At 33.0% G+C, this 13901-nt stretch overlaps 1 protein-coding gene and 1 long non-coding RNA gene across 2 annotated transcripts in view; one reads left to right on the top strand and one right to left on the bottom strand.

The window, feature by feature from the left end:
- The window catches only part of LOC125842214 (uncharacterized), a 58964-nt gene that overhangs the window by 30215 nt on the left and 14848 nt on the right, over positions 1-13901 (bottom strand). The window lies entirely within an intron of this gene.
- LOC125842202 (tyramine N-feruloyltransferase 4/11-like) overlaps positions 4063-13901 on the top strand; it is a 25078-nt gene continuing 15239 nt past the window's right edge. The window contains exon 1 of the mRNA XM_049521445.1: positions 4063-4736. Coding sequence (XP_049377402.1) covers positions 4063-4736 — 674 coding nt within the window. The remainder of the gene's footprint in view (positions 4737-13901) is intronic.

The raw sequence follows: 13901 nt of genomic DNA, 5'->3' as shown, positions 1-13901 counted from the left end.
CCCCCCCCCCCCCCCCCCCCCCCCCCCTCTCAGTTTAAGCAAATTGTCACTTGCTCCAAGTATTAGAAGAGTGAGCTGGAAAGTGAAAAGGGGTTAGCTGTATTTCGTTTGTTTTTCGGGTAGAATTTACTTGGACTTTACTATCCTTTCTCTCTTATCTCATCCCACCAAACTAATAGCTTTTATTTGGTTAAAGGGAAATGAGTCTGAAAAATACTCCAATTTTAGTTGAAATTGTTGTTAGATATCAAATTTTGGAAAAGATCTTTTACTCCTGTATTATTTAATAGTATATTTTAAAGGTATATATGTGTCTACGTGGACATCATAAATATTGCATCATTTTAAATAGTAATGTGTCCACGTGGGCACATATATGCCTTTAAAATACACTATTAAATAGTGCAAGGGTAAAAAATTCTCTATAAAGTTTGGTATCGTAACAACAATATTGGCCAAAATTAAAGTATTTTTCAAACCAATTTCCCTAAAAAAAAATTCAGTTTTTGCAGAACTAAAAATATTACATTTTTTTTTTAGCCAAATATCATCTTAATTCTTCCCAAATGTATGTTTAAAAGAGGAAAGTGTGTTCAATGGTATAATTTTGGGTCTTTGGAATTAGTCCAACTGGTGCAGTCCTTAAAAGTAACCATCTCGTTTTAGAGATCTGTAATAACTCTTTGTTTCGTTTTTCTTGTCCAAGAAAACATAGAGATACCACAATAATATATATATATATATATATATATATATATATATATATGCTTATAATATTATTCACTAATGAGTAATTTTTAAATAAGAAACCCTTAATGATACACAACAACGTATTTATTGTGAGTAATTTTATAGGGTAATANTGTTTTTGTTGGGTTGAGACTGACTTGTCTTGATGGGAAGAAACAAGTGCCATGACGTTCGTTTTTGGATTGTGAACTAAAATAATACTAAAAAATTCTATTTGCATGCTTTCCTTGTCAGCTAACGTGAAAAGAAATAATAGGAAAATAGAAAAAAAAAAAAAAAAAAAGGTCAATAGACACACTTAAGTTTTAGGGGAAATTATACAAATGGGCCACAAAATACAAATTAATTACAATCTCATAACCCAATTCAAATTAATTCAGCAAATACCTGTTCTCCCAAAATAAGTTACAGTCCATATCCCTCCCCCCCTCCCTTGTTTAGGCTAAATTTCCCTTAATCCTTCCCCCCCTTTCAGTTTAAGCAAATTGTCACTTGCTCCAAGTATTAGAAGAGTGAGCTGGAAAGTGAAAAGGGGTTAGCTGTATTTCGTTTGTTTTTCGGGTAGAATTTACTAATTTTTGGACTTTATTATCCTTTCTCTCTTATCTCATCCCACCAAACTAATAGATTTATTTGGTTAAAGGGAAATGAGTCTGAAAAATACTTCAATTTTAGTTGAAATTGTTGTTACGATATCAAATTTTGGAAAGGATCTGTTACCTCATGTACTATTTAATAGTATATTTTAAAGATATATATGTGCCTACGTGGACATCATAAATATTGCATCATTTTAAATAGTAATGTGTCCACATGGGCACATATATGCCTTTAAAATACACTATTAAATAGTGCAGGGGTAAAAGGTTCTCCATAAAGTTTGGTATCGTAACAATAATTTCGGCCAAAATTGGAGTATTTTTCAAACCATTTTCCCTAAAAAAAAATCAGTTTTTGCAGAACTAAAAATATTACATTTTTTTTTTGCCAAATATCATCTTAATTCTTCCCAAATGTTTGGAATTATGTTTAAAAGAGGAAAGTGTGTTCAATGGTATAATTTTGGGTCTTTGGAATTAGTCCAACTGGTGCAGTCCTTAAAAGTAACCATCTCGTTTTAGAGATCTGTAATAACTCTTTGTTTCGTTTTTCTTGTCCAAGAAAACATAGAGATACCACAATAATATATATATATATATATATGCTTATAATATAATTGACTAATAAGTAATTTTTAAATAAGAAACCCTTAATGATATACAACAACGTATTTATTGTGAGTAATTTTATAGGGTAATAGAACCTTTGCAATTTTTAGAAAACAAGTACAAATTTAATTTTGAAGATAAGATTCGATTCCCCTCATGTTCAACCTTTTTGATGAAATACAACACATCTAGGCCATAGCTTATTAATATAAAAAAGGTATAAATTTAAAGGAGACTATGTATTCTGTCTTATTTAAACTATATATCTAGTATCTAATGTTTATTTTGTGCACTAATCGGATTTGTGCTAAATAAGTTCACCAGAGAAGAATAAAGCTACAATATAGTCCAATGATACATAATATTAATGTCACGATCCCGACCATCTTGATTGACACACATATTAACCCTCCGGTGGGAGAACCATTACTACAATCCAACTAAGCAATTTAACGAAAACTAAGCATTTAGTCATTGTTACAAAACTCTGTTTAACCAACAAGTCTAAGACAAGGGGGTGAAACCCCGGAAACTAAACATAACAAATCTAAACATATAGTCTGAGTCCGGAGAGAATGGACTAAACAAAAGAAGGATCCATGGCAGCTTGAAAGAACTGGCTCACCCTTGAATCCGGTCGCGATCAATAATCTCCTAACTGAGGTCTGTCAGTAGCCGCCTGAAAATGCCATGTACTCAACAAAGAAAGAGCAAGTGCAGTATCAGTACACGAAACTGTCACGGTGTACTGGTAGGATCACACGGCTACTCCCGTAAACACAATATACACAAACAGTTACAACACAGTAAGCACACATATACAAAAATGCATAATTCAGTTGTCATTTTAGGAACAACATACAATTTCCCAATTTCAATAACAATTAGATATGAACGCAATCATCACAAGTGGTCCTCTCATGGAACTCACACCCAAACTGTTAATGTGTCGGAAGGTGACACCCGATCCAACATACATGTGTCGGAATGTGACACCCGATCCAATATATGTGTCGGAACGTGACACCCGATCTAATATATGTGTCGAAATGTGACACCCGATCCTGTCATCACAACCACAATCACACCCATAATGAACAATGCTCATACTCATACAATCAAGTAATAGGTTCATGATGTGTAATTGTTACCACATAATCATTTCATTAGATTAATTCACATTTCCCATTCACATACATGCATGCATACAATGACACAATTAACAAGCATATATACATCACACAACAAGAAATCGAATCATCACCTACCCCGAAATCAAGCCTGAATACTCCTAAGACACTTGAGTCTTTCCTTTTCGAAGTCTTTCAACTTGTTCTTGGTCTATAACAAATACTTAACGCAAGGATAAATAAACAAGGTCTAATTTACCCGGATTTTAACAAACTTATCAACCCAAGACCAAACACATGACCCTAATGTTCAACTAGGGCTTTTCCTACCATTAACTTCAGGCCAAAACCCTCCCCCAACGATATTTACCCAAGATTCTAAGTCCTAGAAATCATAATATGGATTAGGGGAGTAATATTCTAAGTCTTCAACTATACTCACTATACTAAAGAGAGTAATTATATGTTGAAGGAATGTGTTCTGTTATAGAACTTTGGACTCTTCAACTAAATTCGGAGTTGCTTGAGTTGTACGACGTTATTGGGCTGTTGTAACCCGGAGAAGACAAGTCAAGACTCAAGAATATTATTGCTGAATCGGTGTAGATTATATCGCAATGGACTTGAATCTCCATAAAGAGAACGAGATATCAGCGCATCAGCCTAAAGATTTATTTATTCATTTTTGTCATTTTATTTTCAAATATAATTTATTGTAATTTGTGGTATATTACACCAATAAAAATCAATTGAACCATATCGTTACAAAAAACAAATATGATGAGACGGTTACAAAAAGTTTATTCCTTATTATTGAAATAAAATAATCAAAAGAATTATATGTAAATAATGAATTTTAAAAAAGGGACCAAATTCTCCACTATAAATAACCATTATGATCCCAAAGTATTTCCACACAATATCCCATCATTAAATCTTTCATCTCAAACCTCATTCCCCTCAAATAATTTCCCATGGCTCCTGCTACTCAACAACCAACTCCATCTCCATCTGAAATAATAACCACCCATGCATCATCTGAATCCAACAATGACAATATTATCATCACCGGAAAGATATACACAAGAGTCCGTCTGGCTACAAAATCTGATTTGTCTCATATATACCAATTGTTTTACCAAATCCATGAATACCATAATTACACTCATTTATACAAAGCTACAGAGTCCTCCTTAGAGGGCTTGCTTTTTAAAGAAAATCCTCTTCCACTTTTCTACGGGCCATCCGTACTTCTACTTGAAGTCTCTCCAACTCCTTTTAACGAACCCACAAACGAAGGGTTCAAGCCTGTCCTTACAACGTTTGACCTTAAATTCCCTGTTGTGGAAGGACAAGTTGAGGAGTTCCGATCAAAATATGATGATAAGAGTGATGCTTACATTGCAGGATATGCTTTCTTTTACGCTAATTATTCATGTTTCAATGACAAGCCTGGATTTTATTTTGAGAGTCTCTATTTCAGAGAGAGTTATAGAAAGTTGGGAATGGGGAAATTGTTGTTTGGAACAGTTTCGTCCATTGCTGCCAACAATGGGTTTGTATCGGTAGAGGGAATAATCGCAGTTTGGAATAAGAAGTCATATGATTTTTACATAAATATGGGAGTTGAAGTTTTTGACGAGTTTAGGTATGGAAAATTGCATGGAGAAAATCTTCAAAAGTATGCTGATAATAAGGGGAAAATGGAGGAAGAGAGCTGTTAGTTTTTTTTTTAATTGCTTAGTTGTCTAGTTTATCAAGTTCTTGGTATTTGCTTTTTAAAAAAACAGTTGTATTATCTTTGTGGTTGAAAAATATTAAATCGATAATATATTAAATTATTGTACTGTTTTTATATATAATAAAAATATTATATTAGGTGTAATTTTTTATATGATAGACCTCCCAAGAAAATGACGTGACATAATCTTATCTCTATCTTGCCATGTACATGAAAAATATATTTGTAAATTTCATGTTCCGTCAAACACCATAGTATAAATGAAACCAAGAAAGTATGCCCTCTTTCATTTTCAAAATAAGTATAGTGCTTTTTACCTTTTCATTTTGTTTCAAAATATGTATTGTTATATATAATTAAGAAGAACTATTTTTTTCGTTCAAAATAACTCTTATGTTAATACAGGGAGGTTTACATCATTAAAGAACTTTTTTTAATCTTCAAGACATTTACTAAAGGTAAGATAGTATAATACTTCTTATTTATTAAAAGTAGGATAATTTTTTTTAAACACGCAAAAATTACAAAAATGAAAATAGAATGAGGCGGCAAAGAACTAGATTAATTTTAATCTGCTAAAATCACAATTTTTTTGTTGTAGCATCCATACTCTTAAGTCTTACCTTACTACGTTTTACTTTCCCGCCATCATTTGTATAAGTATTTATATAAAATGATTCTTCGAATCAGACACTAAAGAAAAGGATCACAGTTTATAACGACTAGAAATATAAAATATGTCTTGAGAAGAATTCCTGAAAACACTTATTTTTATGGATAATTTAGAGTGAAAAGGGAGAAAACATTTTTGTTGTTGTTATTTTTCAAATATTTGAAAATTCTGAAATATCAACTTGAAGTTGAATTTTGAATTTTTTAACCAAACTTGATTCGTAAAGTTCAATTCCAAAAAAATAAAAATAAAAATCATGGCTTAACCCGCCTTCTTTCTTTATCCACTTTAATTTGGTCTAGGCTAAAATAATACTACAAAGTTCTATTTACATGCCTTCCTTGTCAACTAACGTGAAAAAAAAAATAAAAGGGAAAAAAAGGTAAATAGACACGGTTAGATTTTAGGGGAAACTACGTACGTAAATGGGACCGTAAAATATAAATTAATTATACTTTTGTAGCGTAATTCAACAAATACTCATTCACCCAAAATAACTAATAGCCCATATCCCCTTTAGTTTAGGCCAAATTTCCCTTTAGCTTTCGGCCTCCTTTAAATTTAGGCAAATTGTCACTTGCTTCAAGTATTAGAAAAGAAAAGTAGGGGAGCTCGAAAGTGGAAAGGAGATAGCTGTATTTCGTTTGTTTCTGGGATAGGATTTACTAAGTTTTGGACTTCACTGATTAGGAGATGTATAAGTTTATTCCTTTGCAATTTTTAGAAAATAAGTACAAATTTAATTTTGAAGATAAAATTGGTTTCCCCACCTTTCTGATGAAATACAACACAACTAGGCCATAACTTATTAATATAAAAAAAGTACCAATTTAAGGGGAATCTATAAATTTTGAAGATAAAATTGGTTTCCCCATCTTTCTGATGAAATACAACACAACTAGGCCATAACTTATTAATATAAAAAAAAAGTACCAATTTAAGGGGAATCTATATATTACCTTTTAACCAGTACAAAAACTACAAAAATGTATGTGTTATATAATATTATGATCTAACTGTTACTTGTAATTCTTACATGATGTTTTAAAAAATATTGAAAATCAATTGAATCGTACCAATACAAAAAAAAAAAAAACGAATATGATGAGAAGGTTACAAAAAGTTTATTCCTTGTTAACGAAATAAAATAATCAAAAAATTAATATGTTAATTATGACAATTTTTTAAAAGGAAAAATCCTTTTGGCCAGAAAATTTGACCAAAATGGTAAAATAATATATTTCACACTATTTTATTTTATCTTTTTGAACATTTTTACTATTTTAACTTTAATTCTTTTTAATTAAAAATGGATAAAAGATCAGTTTATTTTAAAATAAAAAAGATACTATAGACTTTTAAATATTCTGGTCATTTAGCATTATCCTTTTTTAAAATAACTAGTTAAACTGTACAATTGACACTCCTACTAAAATTGTCGTGGTCTTAAAATGTTCAACAAATTTGCGTGATTGATTATCTATTTCCAGAAACATATGTTCCTGGAAAATTCATAAATAAGTTCATTTAAGATGAAAATAATTTTCTCTAAAGCATGTTTATTTTCAGTGTGAATATATATGGATTCTTATATATTAGAGTTAATATCTTAAAATGTCACTCAACTTTGAGAAATTATCTTGTAAAGTCATTAAACTTTGTTTTGTATCTATAAAATCACTCAACTTAGGTATTTGTATCAATAAAATCACTCAACTTAGATATTTACATCAATAAAATCACTTAACTAAATTTTATCAAGTATTTAAATCAATTTAACATGACAAAATAAATTATTTTTTTATGCCACGTTCATTATTAAAATAATAAAAAAACCACCGATTCCNGATCAAACCAACCAATAACAATTATATTAATACTAAGAGATCAAGCCATCTTACCAGCTTTTTCAAAGGCCATAAGCCACAATACTCAATTCCATGCCAATTATACAATATTTATCAAGTTTGATCAACTTACCCTCTTTCCATGGCTATCTTCATCATCCTCATATTCCAACAATTAACAATACAATAACAATGATAATAACAACATTCAACTATACAAGCTAAGCTAAGCATAAGTCAATAATCAACATGAAGACCAATTCACAATTTTGTCCATTCAAGGCTAACATCCCACATCCTTCAATTCACTAACAATTCTTAACAATTCCATAGAGATAAATACACATATGAATAGTCCACAACAATCTACACAATAATCGTCCATCAATTACACAAAATCAATACACCCACATTAGGCCAAATTTAGAGAATTTGAGAAGACATGGGTTGTAACACCCCGTATTCAAAATAGACAAAAATGCAGATTCTGAGAAGTTGTAGGTGCAACTTACAGTCACCATCCACGGACCGTAGGTGTAGCGACCTTAAAAATAGATAGGTGAAACTAGAGCCTAACGTATGAATTTTTAAAGTTTAAGCATAAATTGGAAGTAGTCACTTTTGAAAGAAAAAACAGTTCAGAATCTGGAAATTGGCTAAGTTCAAAATCTGGAAATTCTGCCAAGTGTGGAAATCAGTGAGTTTTTGGCCAACTTTGAGCAGTCATAACTCCTAGCTCAGGATGATGCAGGAGTAGTTCCAGTTATGTTTGGAAAGCCCTTGGAACGATCTTTTCAACGCCACCGAGTTTGCTCGATTCCGAGTTTGTATGAGCGAGTTATGCCCTTCGAAAGTTGGGCAGTTGGCAAGGAGTCCGTACGGAAATTTAAGGGCATTTTGGTCTTTTCACAAATCTTTTCTTTTGAGGTTATATTATTGTGTTAGACTGATTGTGGATCATTTTGTTCCATTTTAAAAGAGTAAGGAAGGGTTCTCTTTGGAACACCATTGAAGGCCAAGGTGAAGTTGGAGCTAGGTTTGAAGGTTTTGAGTGCTTTCTTCTTCAATTTTTCATGGGTTTCAACTTAGAGGTATAGTGACCCTTGATCCTTGATCAATCTTTCTTTCAAGGAGTCCAATCAAAAGTGTTTCAAAGAACAAAATCTCAAATTCTAATCTAAGCATGGGTTCATTGGCAAAACGTTTTCTAAGCCATTATATTGATGAATTAATGTTTGATTAATGTTTTTAAGATGATTTCATATGGAATTCCTTGAAGAACCCATGTTTTCCCTAAATTCCTAAATTTGTTTATGAAGTGGGTCTTTTGCTTATGATTCAAAGTTTATGAGATTGTGTTTGGATTGGATTGTATTAGTGACTCTTATGATTTTCTACATCTATCTATGATGAATTGATGATGTATGGATGAATTGAAAGTTTTGGCCTTATGGGCAAGTTATGATGAATTCTCTTGTGGTAAGTAAAATAGTTGGGACTTGAGTGTTGTTGGTTATGGTTTTAAAGGATGGTAAGTTAGCTTAATCTCTTATTATGGATAAAATTGTTCTTGCTTAGTTTGATCCACTTATGGTGGAGGTGTTTAATTATGGAATGTATTATGAACATGGACTTGAAGGCATTATCTATTGAATTAAAGTGTTATCAAGTTATGAAATGTTATTGTACTATGTGAATGTATTCTTATGGTTATAAGGTGATCTTGTACAAAGTGTTATTGTATTGTATATTATATATATAAATGAGGCTATATGTAAAATCCTATATGAAGCTATATGTAAAGTTTTATATGAAGCTTTATGTGTGAATGTATGATGTGAATGAGTTTACGTGATCTTGTGATGATCCTATGTAAAGTGGATAGCATTGTGATTTAAAGTATGATTTTCTCATGATGTATATATATGAAATGATGTTGGATTATGAAGTATCCTTAGATGATAATGTTGTGACTTGGTTGGTAGACTAAAGTGTCCCTCCTTGTTACTTAAAGTCTTGAATGCATGAATGTGTGAAGTGGGCTAGAACTAAGAAATGGTGCCCTTTCTATAAATGCTAAAAGAGGAATTCTAGGCCAAGACTTGAATCGGAAAAACTAAGAAAAGGTGCCCTTTCATAAGTCTAGCTTTCCTAAGTAAATGTATAACCTTGAAGGATGGGCCTTAGGGCGAAGTTCCCTTCTTGAGTGAGATGATAGACTTAGAGATGGATGGAGCCGGAACGGCATGAAAATCCTTATCTAAGAAAGTCAAATGAGCTATCCTTATGAACCTTGATTGGCCATGACTAAGAAATGGGGCCTTTCTTGGGAAGAGGTACTATGAGTTGGTTGAACTAGAAAAGGAACCCTCTCTAAGTACATATGTGATTGAATACTCTATGGGAAACAAGGCTAGCACCGAGTGGATGTGGTTAGGAAGGTGGCCTAGTTGAGTATGAGATTAGGCACAATGAACTTCCTTGGACATCTCCTAAACCATGTGCCTACATGGGTTGCTTATTAGTTCTACCTTTGGCAAGTAGAACAACCTCCACGGAGTAGGATAGACTCCGGATTCCATACCTAGCTAGTATGGTCTATGTCGGTTATGCCTATTCCCATCATGTGGGATGTGCACTCTAGTTATTGGATAGGTTCTACAACGTGTAGGTAGTAGTATGGGATGCTATCTACACATGGCACGAGTAGGCTTTGAAGATACTAAAGTGAGTTCCCTAAGTCTAACGACTATTATGTGAAAGTCCCCTTATGTGCTTAAATGTCTCCTAAAGTGGTTCATTAAAGAATTTTGACTTAGCATGTTATATTGTAATGGTACATTCCTTATCTATGGTAACCCTTAGGAACACTTAGGTGTATATAAAGAGATTGTATGGGCGGTCACTTCATGTTTCACTTAAGTGTGGCTTTGGGTAACTTGAGATAGAGGTCATGAAATGATGAAAAGGCTTACTTGTCAATTATATTCATGTATTGTACATTGGTACTAGTTGAGTATGTCTATTATGTGGGTATTGTCTTATATGTGGATGATGACTTGAAATGTGTCTCTTATAATTGTGATATGAAAGTTTTATCAAAAATGGCATGAAAGCACATATTTCAAATAAATGTCCTTTTTTAGCATGTTTTTGCATGGTCATCATACTTAGTACTTAATTGTGCTAATTCCATATTTCTCTATTTTCTACAAGTGTAGGTTCCGGCAAGTGAGCGGGTTTTGTAGTAAACTTGGGATTTGAAGTTCTTCCTAGATTTTGTGGTATGTCCTGATATGTCACTACACCAAAAGAGGCCTTTAGCGGCAATAAATTTTCCTTTTAGCGGCAATAGGTATTGCCGCAAAAACATTTAGAGGCATTTAATCAAATGCCATTGCATCCAATGTCGCTAAAGCCTTTAGCGGCATTTATATGGAGTGCCGGTAAAGACCAATATTATTGCCACTAAAAGTAATTACTTTTTGCGGCATTTATTCAGAGGCAATTACTATTGCCATTAAAACTACCTTAGAAAATGTACTATCAAGCATATTTTGTGGCTTTTGTAATTGCCGGTAAAGGAAACTTGTTTTAGTGGCATTTGCCATGGCAAATAAAATTAGCCATAAATTCGCCTTGATCCACATATTTAGTCAAACACTTTTTAAAAAACAAAATGAAATTCACAAGAGAAATAAGTTCAAAGATAATAATAAACAAACTTACCAAACTCAAACAATTTCATTCACTTGACAATATTCAAACTCAATACATCCACTTCTCTGTCTTCCCATGGTAAAAAAAAAAATGAATTATAAAAAAGAAAAGAATGCATTAAACAATGTAAAAACAAAGAAATTGATCAACAAATTACACTAGATAAATTGTGGCATCTTTCGGGATCACGAGCATCTGCAGTATGTGCCAATTATTCTGTTTCTGCTAACACTTCATCATCAGCTGGAATAGATCTGTTTTGATCCAACATCAGGCTCTTGTTTCAAATTATAAATTTCCTAATTCATTTCAGTTAAAAGCTTTGACACCTTGGCTGGTTATAGATTCAAATCCTCGAATTTCTGTCCACTTAGAGTTCTTCTTATGCTCTCTAAAACTTTTTAGCATATCAAACAATTGCCTCGGCCAATGAATGTTCACTAGCAGATAGATTAACATTGATAAGATTTCAAGTACCTGTGCATAGTAGCTTACTGCTTCACATGCCAGCCTCCTCTTCACTGATAAAGTAGCATTCTGACTTTCAAGAGCCAAACCTAATTGAATTTCAGTTCCCTGAAATATCACTCAAGCAGCGTCAGGAATCAGTCGATATTGGAATTTCAACAGAAATGGGAACATTAATTGTGCTAGTTTTTTTAAATAATTATGGTGTTTGTGCTTGTTTGCACACACCTAGGCTAATAAAACGAGGTACCTGCTACCTCCCACCAACACATGTAATGTGTATTCCGTCCATTAAGGCTTGGACAGATGGGAAGAAACTACCTAGTGTTTTTGTCTCCGTTGGATTAGAACATGTGACTTCAGTCACCACTAGGACATTCCCTTACTAAAGCACTGTTTCTTCCAACAATGTTAATTGATAGAAAATAGATGGTACCAAAAACACTAATATGGTATAGAGACTCACAACTTTAGATTAAGGAGAACTTTCTATAGATATTCGAAACCATGGGGCAAATAACACCTCTCGTGCACATAAACTTGTCACTTAATACTCACACCTGTTCCTCCCGTGTACAAGGTAAACCAGAGAAAGAATGAGGATAAAAGGTTACCGGGGCACCAAGAATTGTAAATCTCGTCGTCTCTATTTCAAAAGGTGCTCTTCCTACTTCAAAACTCATTATCGATAATTTTGCACTCAAAGTTGACAAGATGGAATCAAGAGATATTCTATCTTAAGAATAATAAAGCAGTGAAATATCAGGAACCACGCAAACAACACACAACTAGCTTCAGAAATAAAGAAATCAAGAAAAACAGGAATGAGGCATTCTGTCTTTGCAGCCATCTCTCGCAGATAAAAAGCTCAGTTGGACACTAGGAATATGCCTAGCTTATAAGAATTAACAGGAACTAGTAACTGTATGTGTCATAACCAAACTCGGAAACTTTAAGAGTTTTATCAGTAAACAGTGAACCAAGCTTTGATAGTACAAGTTCACATCAACCAAATTCTTACTCCAATTAAAAGAAAATTACTAGCAGAATTGCAGATGGCTGCTTGTATAAGAAATCAATCATGTTATGGAACTCTCACAGAAGAATGCCCACAATATCCTAAACTTGAACATCAGACAATAAACCCGAACACCATAATTGTTTGTAGGTACATTACGTGAATATCAGATTTTGCATAAGTGCGCAAAGTCTCAAGTTCAAGGCATAAAATGTAAAAGTACACTATTGATTTACTAGCCTGATTTCGGATGCAGAGATCTCAAAAATATTTAGCCTAGTAACTAACAATTTGAATTTTATATGAATGAATAAGGTTTCAATTAGCTACTAAGTTTAGTTGTTTACCTTCAAATAGGAGATCAAAAATTGAACTCCACAATAGCTAGTTTGATTGCTATCTGCAATTCTGCACCAATTTTATTGGACACAAAATCATGTGAGATATAGAAAACACATGCATCAGTTCAAATAAAACTCTAGAACATACACTCATACATGACCCAACAACTGAATAAAATGGATATTAGTAGTCACCAAACGCCATCGTCGTACAGTTCGAATATGAGGCAATGGCGATGATGAATTTGCCTATACGAATACGGACTGCTGACGGCGAGCTTTTGAAGAGACGTCGGCAACTTTGATTCCTCTTTCTTCTCATCAATAGCACTGATGTGCTGAATTTCACTACCGTTGTGCTGAACTCCACCACCGTTGTGCCAGATTCCACCGTCGTTGTGCCGGATTACACTGTCAGTGTGCCTAACTCCACTGTAGTTGTGCGAATTTCCATCGCCGTTGTGCTGATTTCGTTGAAGGGTGAAGATGGAGGAAAATTCGAAGTAAAAAGGAATTGGGGGAAGTAAAAAATATTACAATTCGATTTTCATTCTATTACTTTTTATTTTTAATTGTCACTAAAAAGTACTTTTACTGGCTAAAATTTAAATGCCGGAAATAGTATAGATTATATAATGTATTAGTGGCAATTTACTTATTGCCACTAAATAAATGCCACTAAAAGCATCTTTTGTTATAGTGTGTCGAGGACAAGACTTTTCTATTCTAGTTTTATGATAAGGTTCTTGTAATAGACTTAATAGACTTCCTTTGATTGTAAAGGGCCGTGTCCCTAGTATGTTTTCACGTTTATGTCTAAGATGGCTAAGAGACTTAGTATTCCGCTTGTGTACTTTTGAATGATGTTTTTAAAAGTGACCTTTGAGTCTTATGGGATTTTATTTAAAGAGTTTTTAATTCCGCACTATTTTACATATCTTATGTGATGAATGCTAAGGGCTTGTATGAGACCTCCGAGAGGTCGAATACGCATGTTACGACTTG

This window comes from Solanum stenotomum, chromosome 10 (assembly GCF_019186545.1).
Source record: "Solanum stenotomum isolate F172 chromosome 10, ASM1918654v1, whole genome shotgun sequence".
NCBI lineage: Eukaryota > Viridiplantae > Streptophyta > Magnoliopsida > Solanales > Solanaceae > Solanum > Solanum stenotomum.
This window is presented reverse-complemented; position numbering and strand designations above follow the sequence as displayed.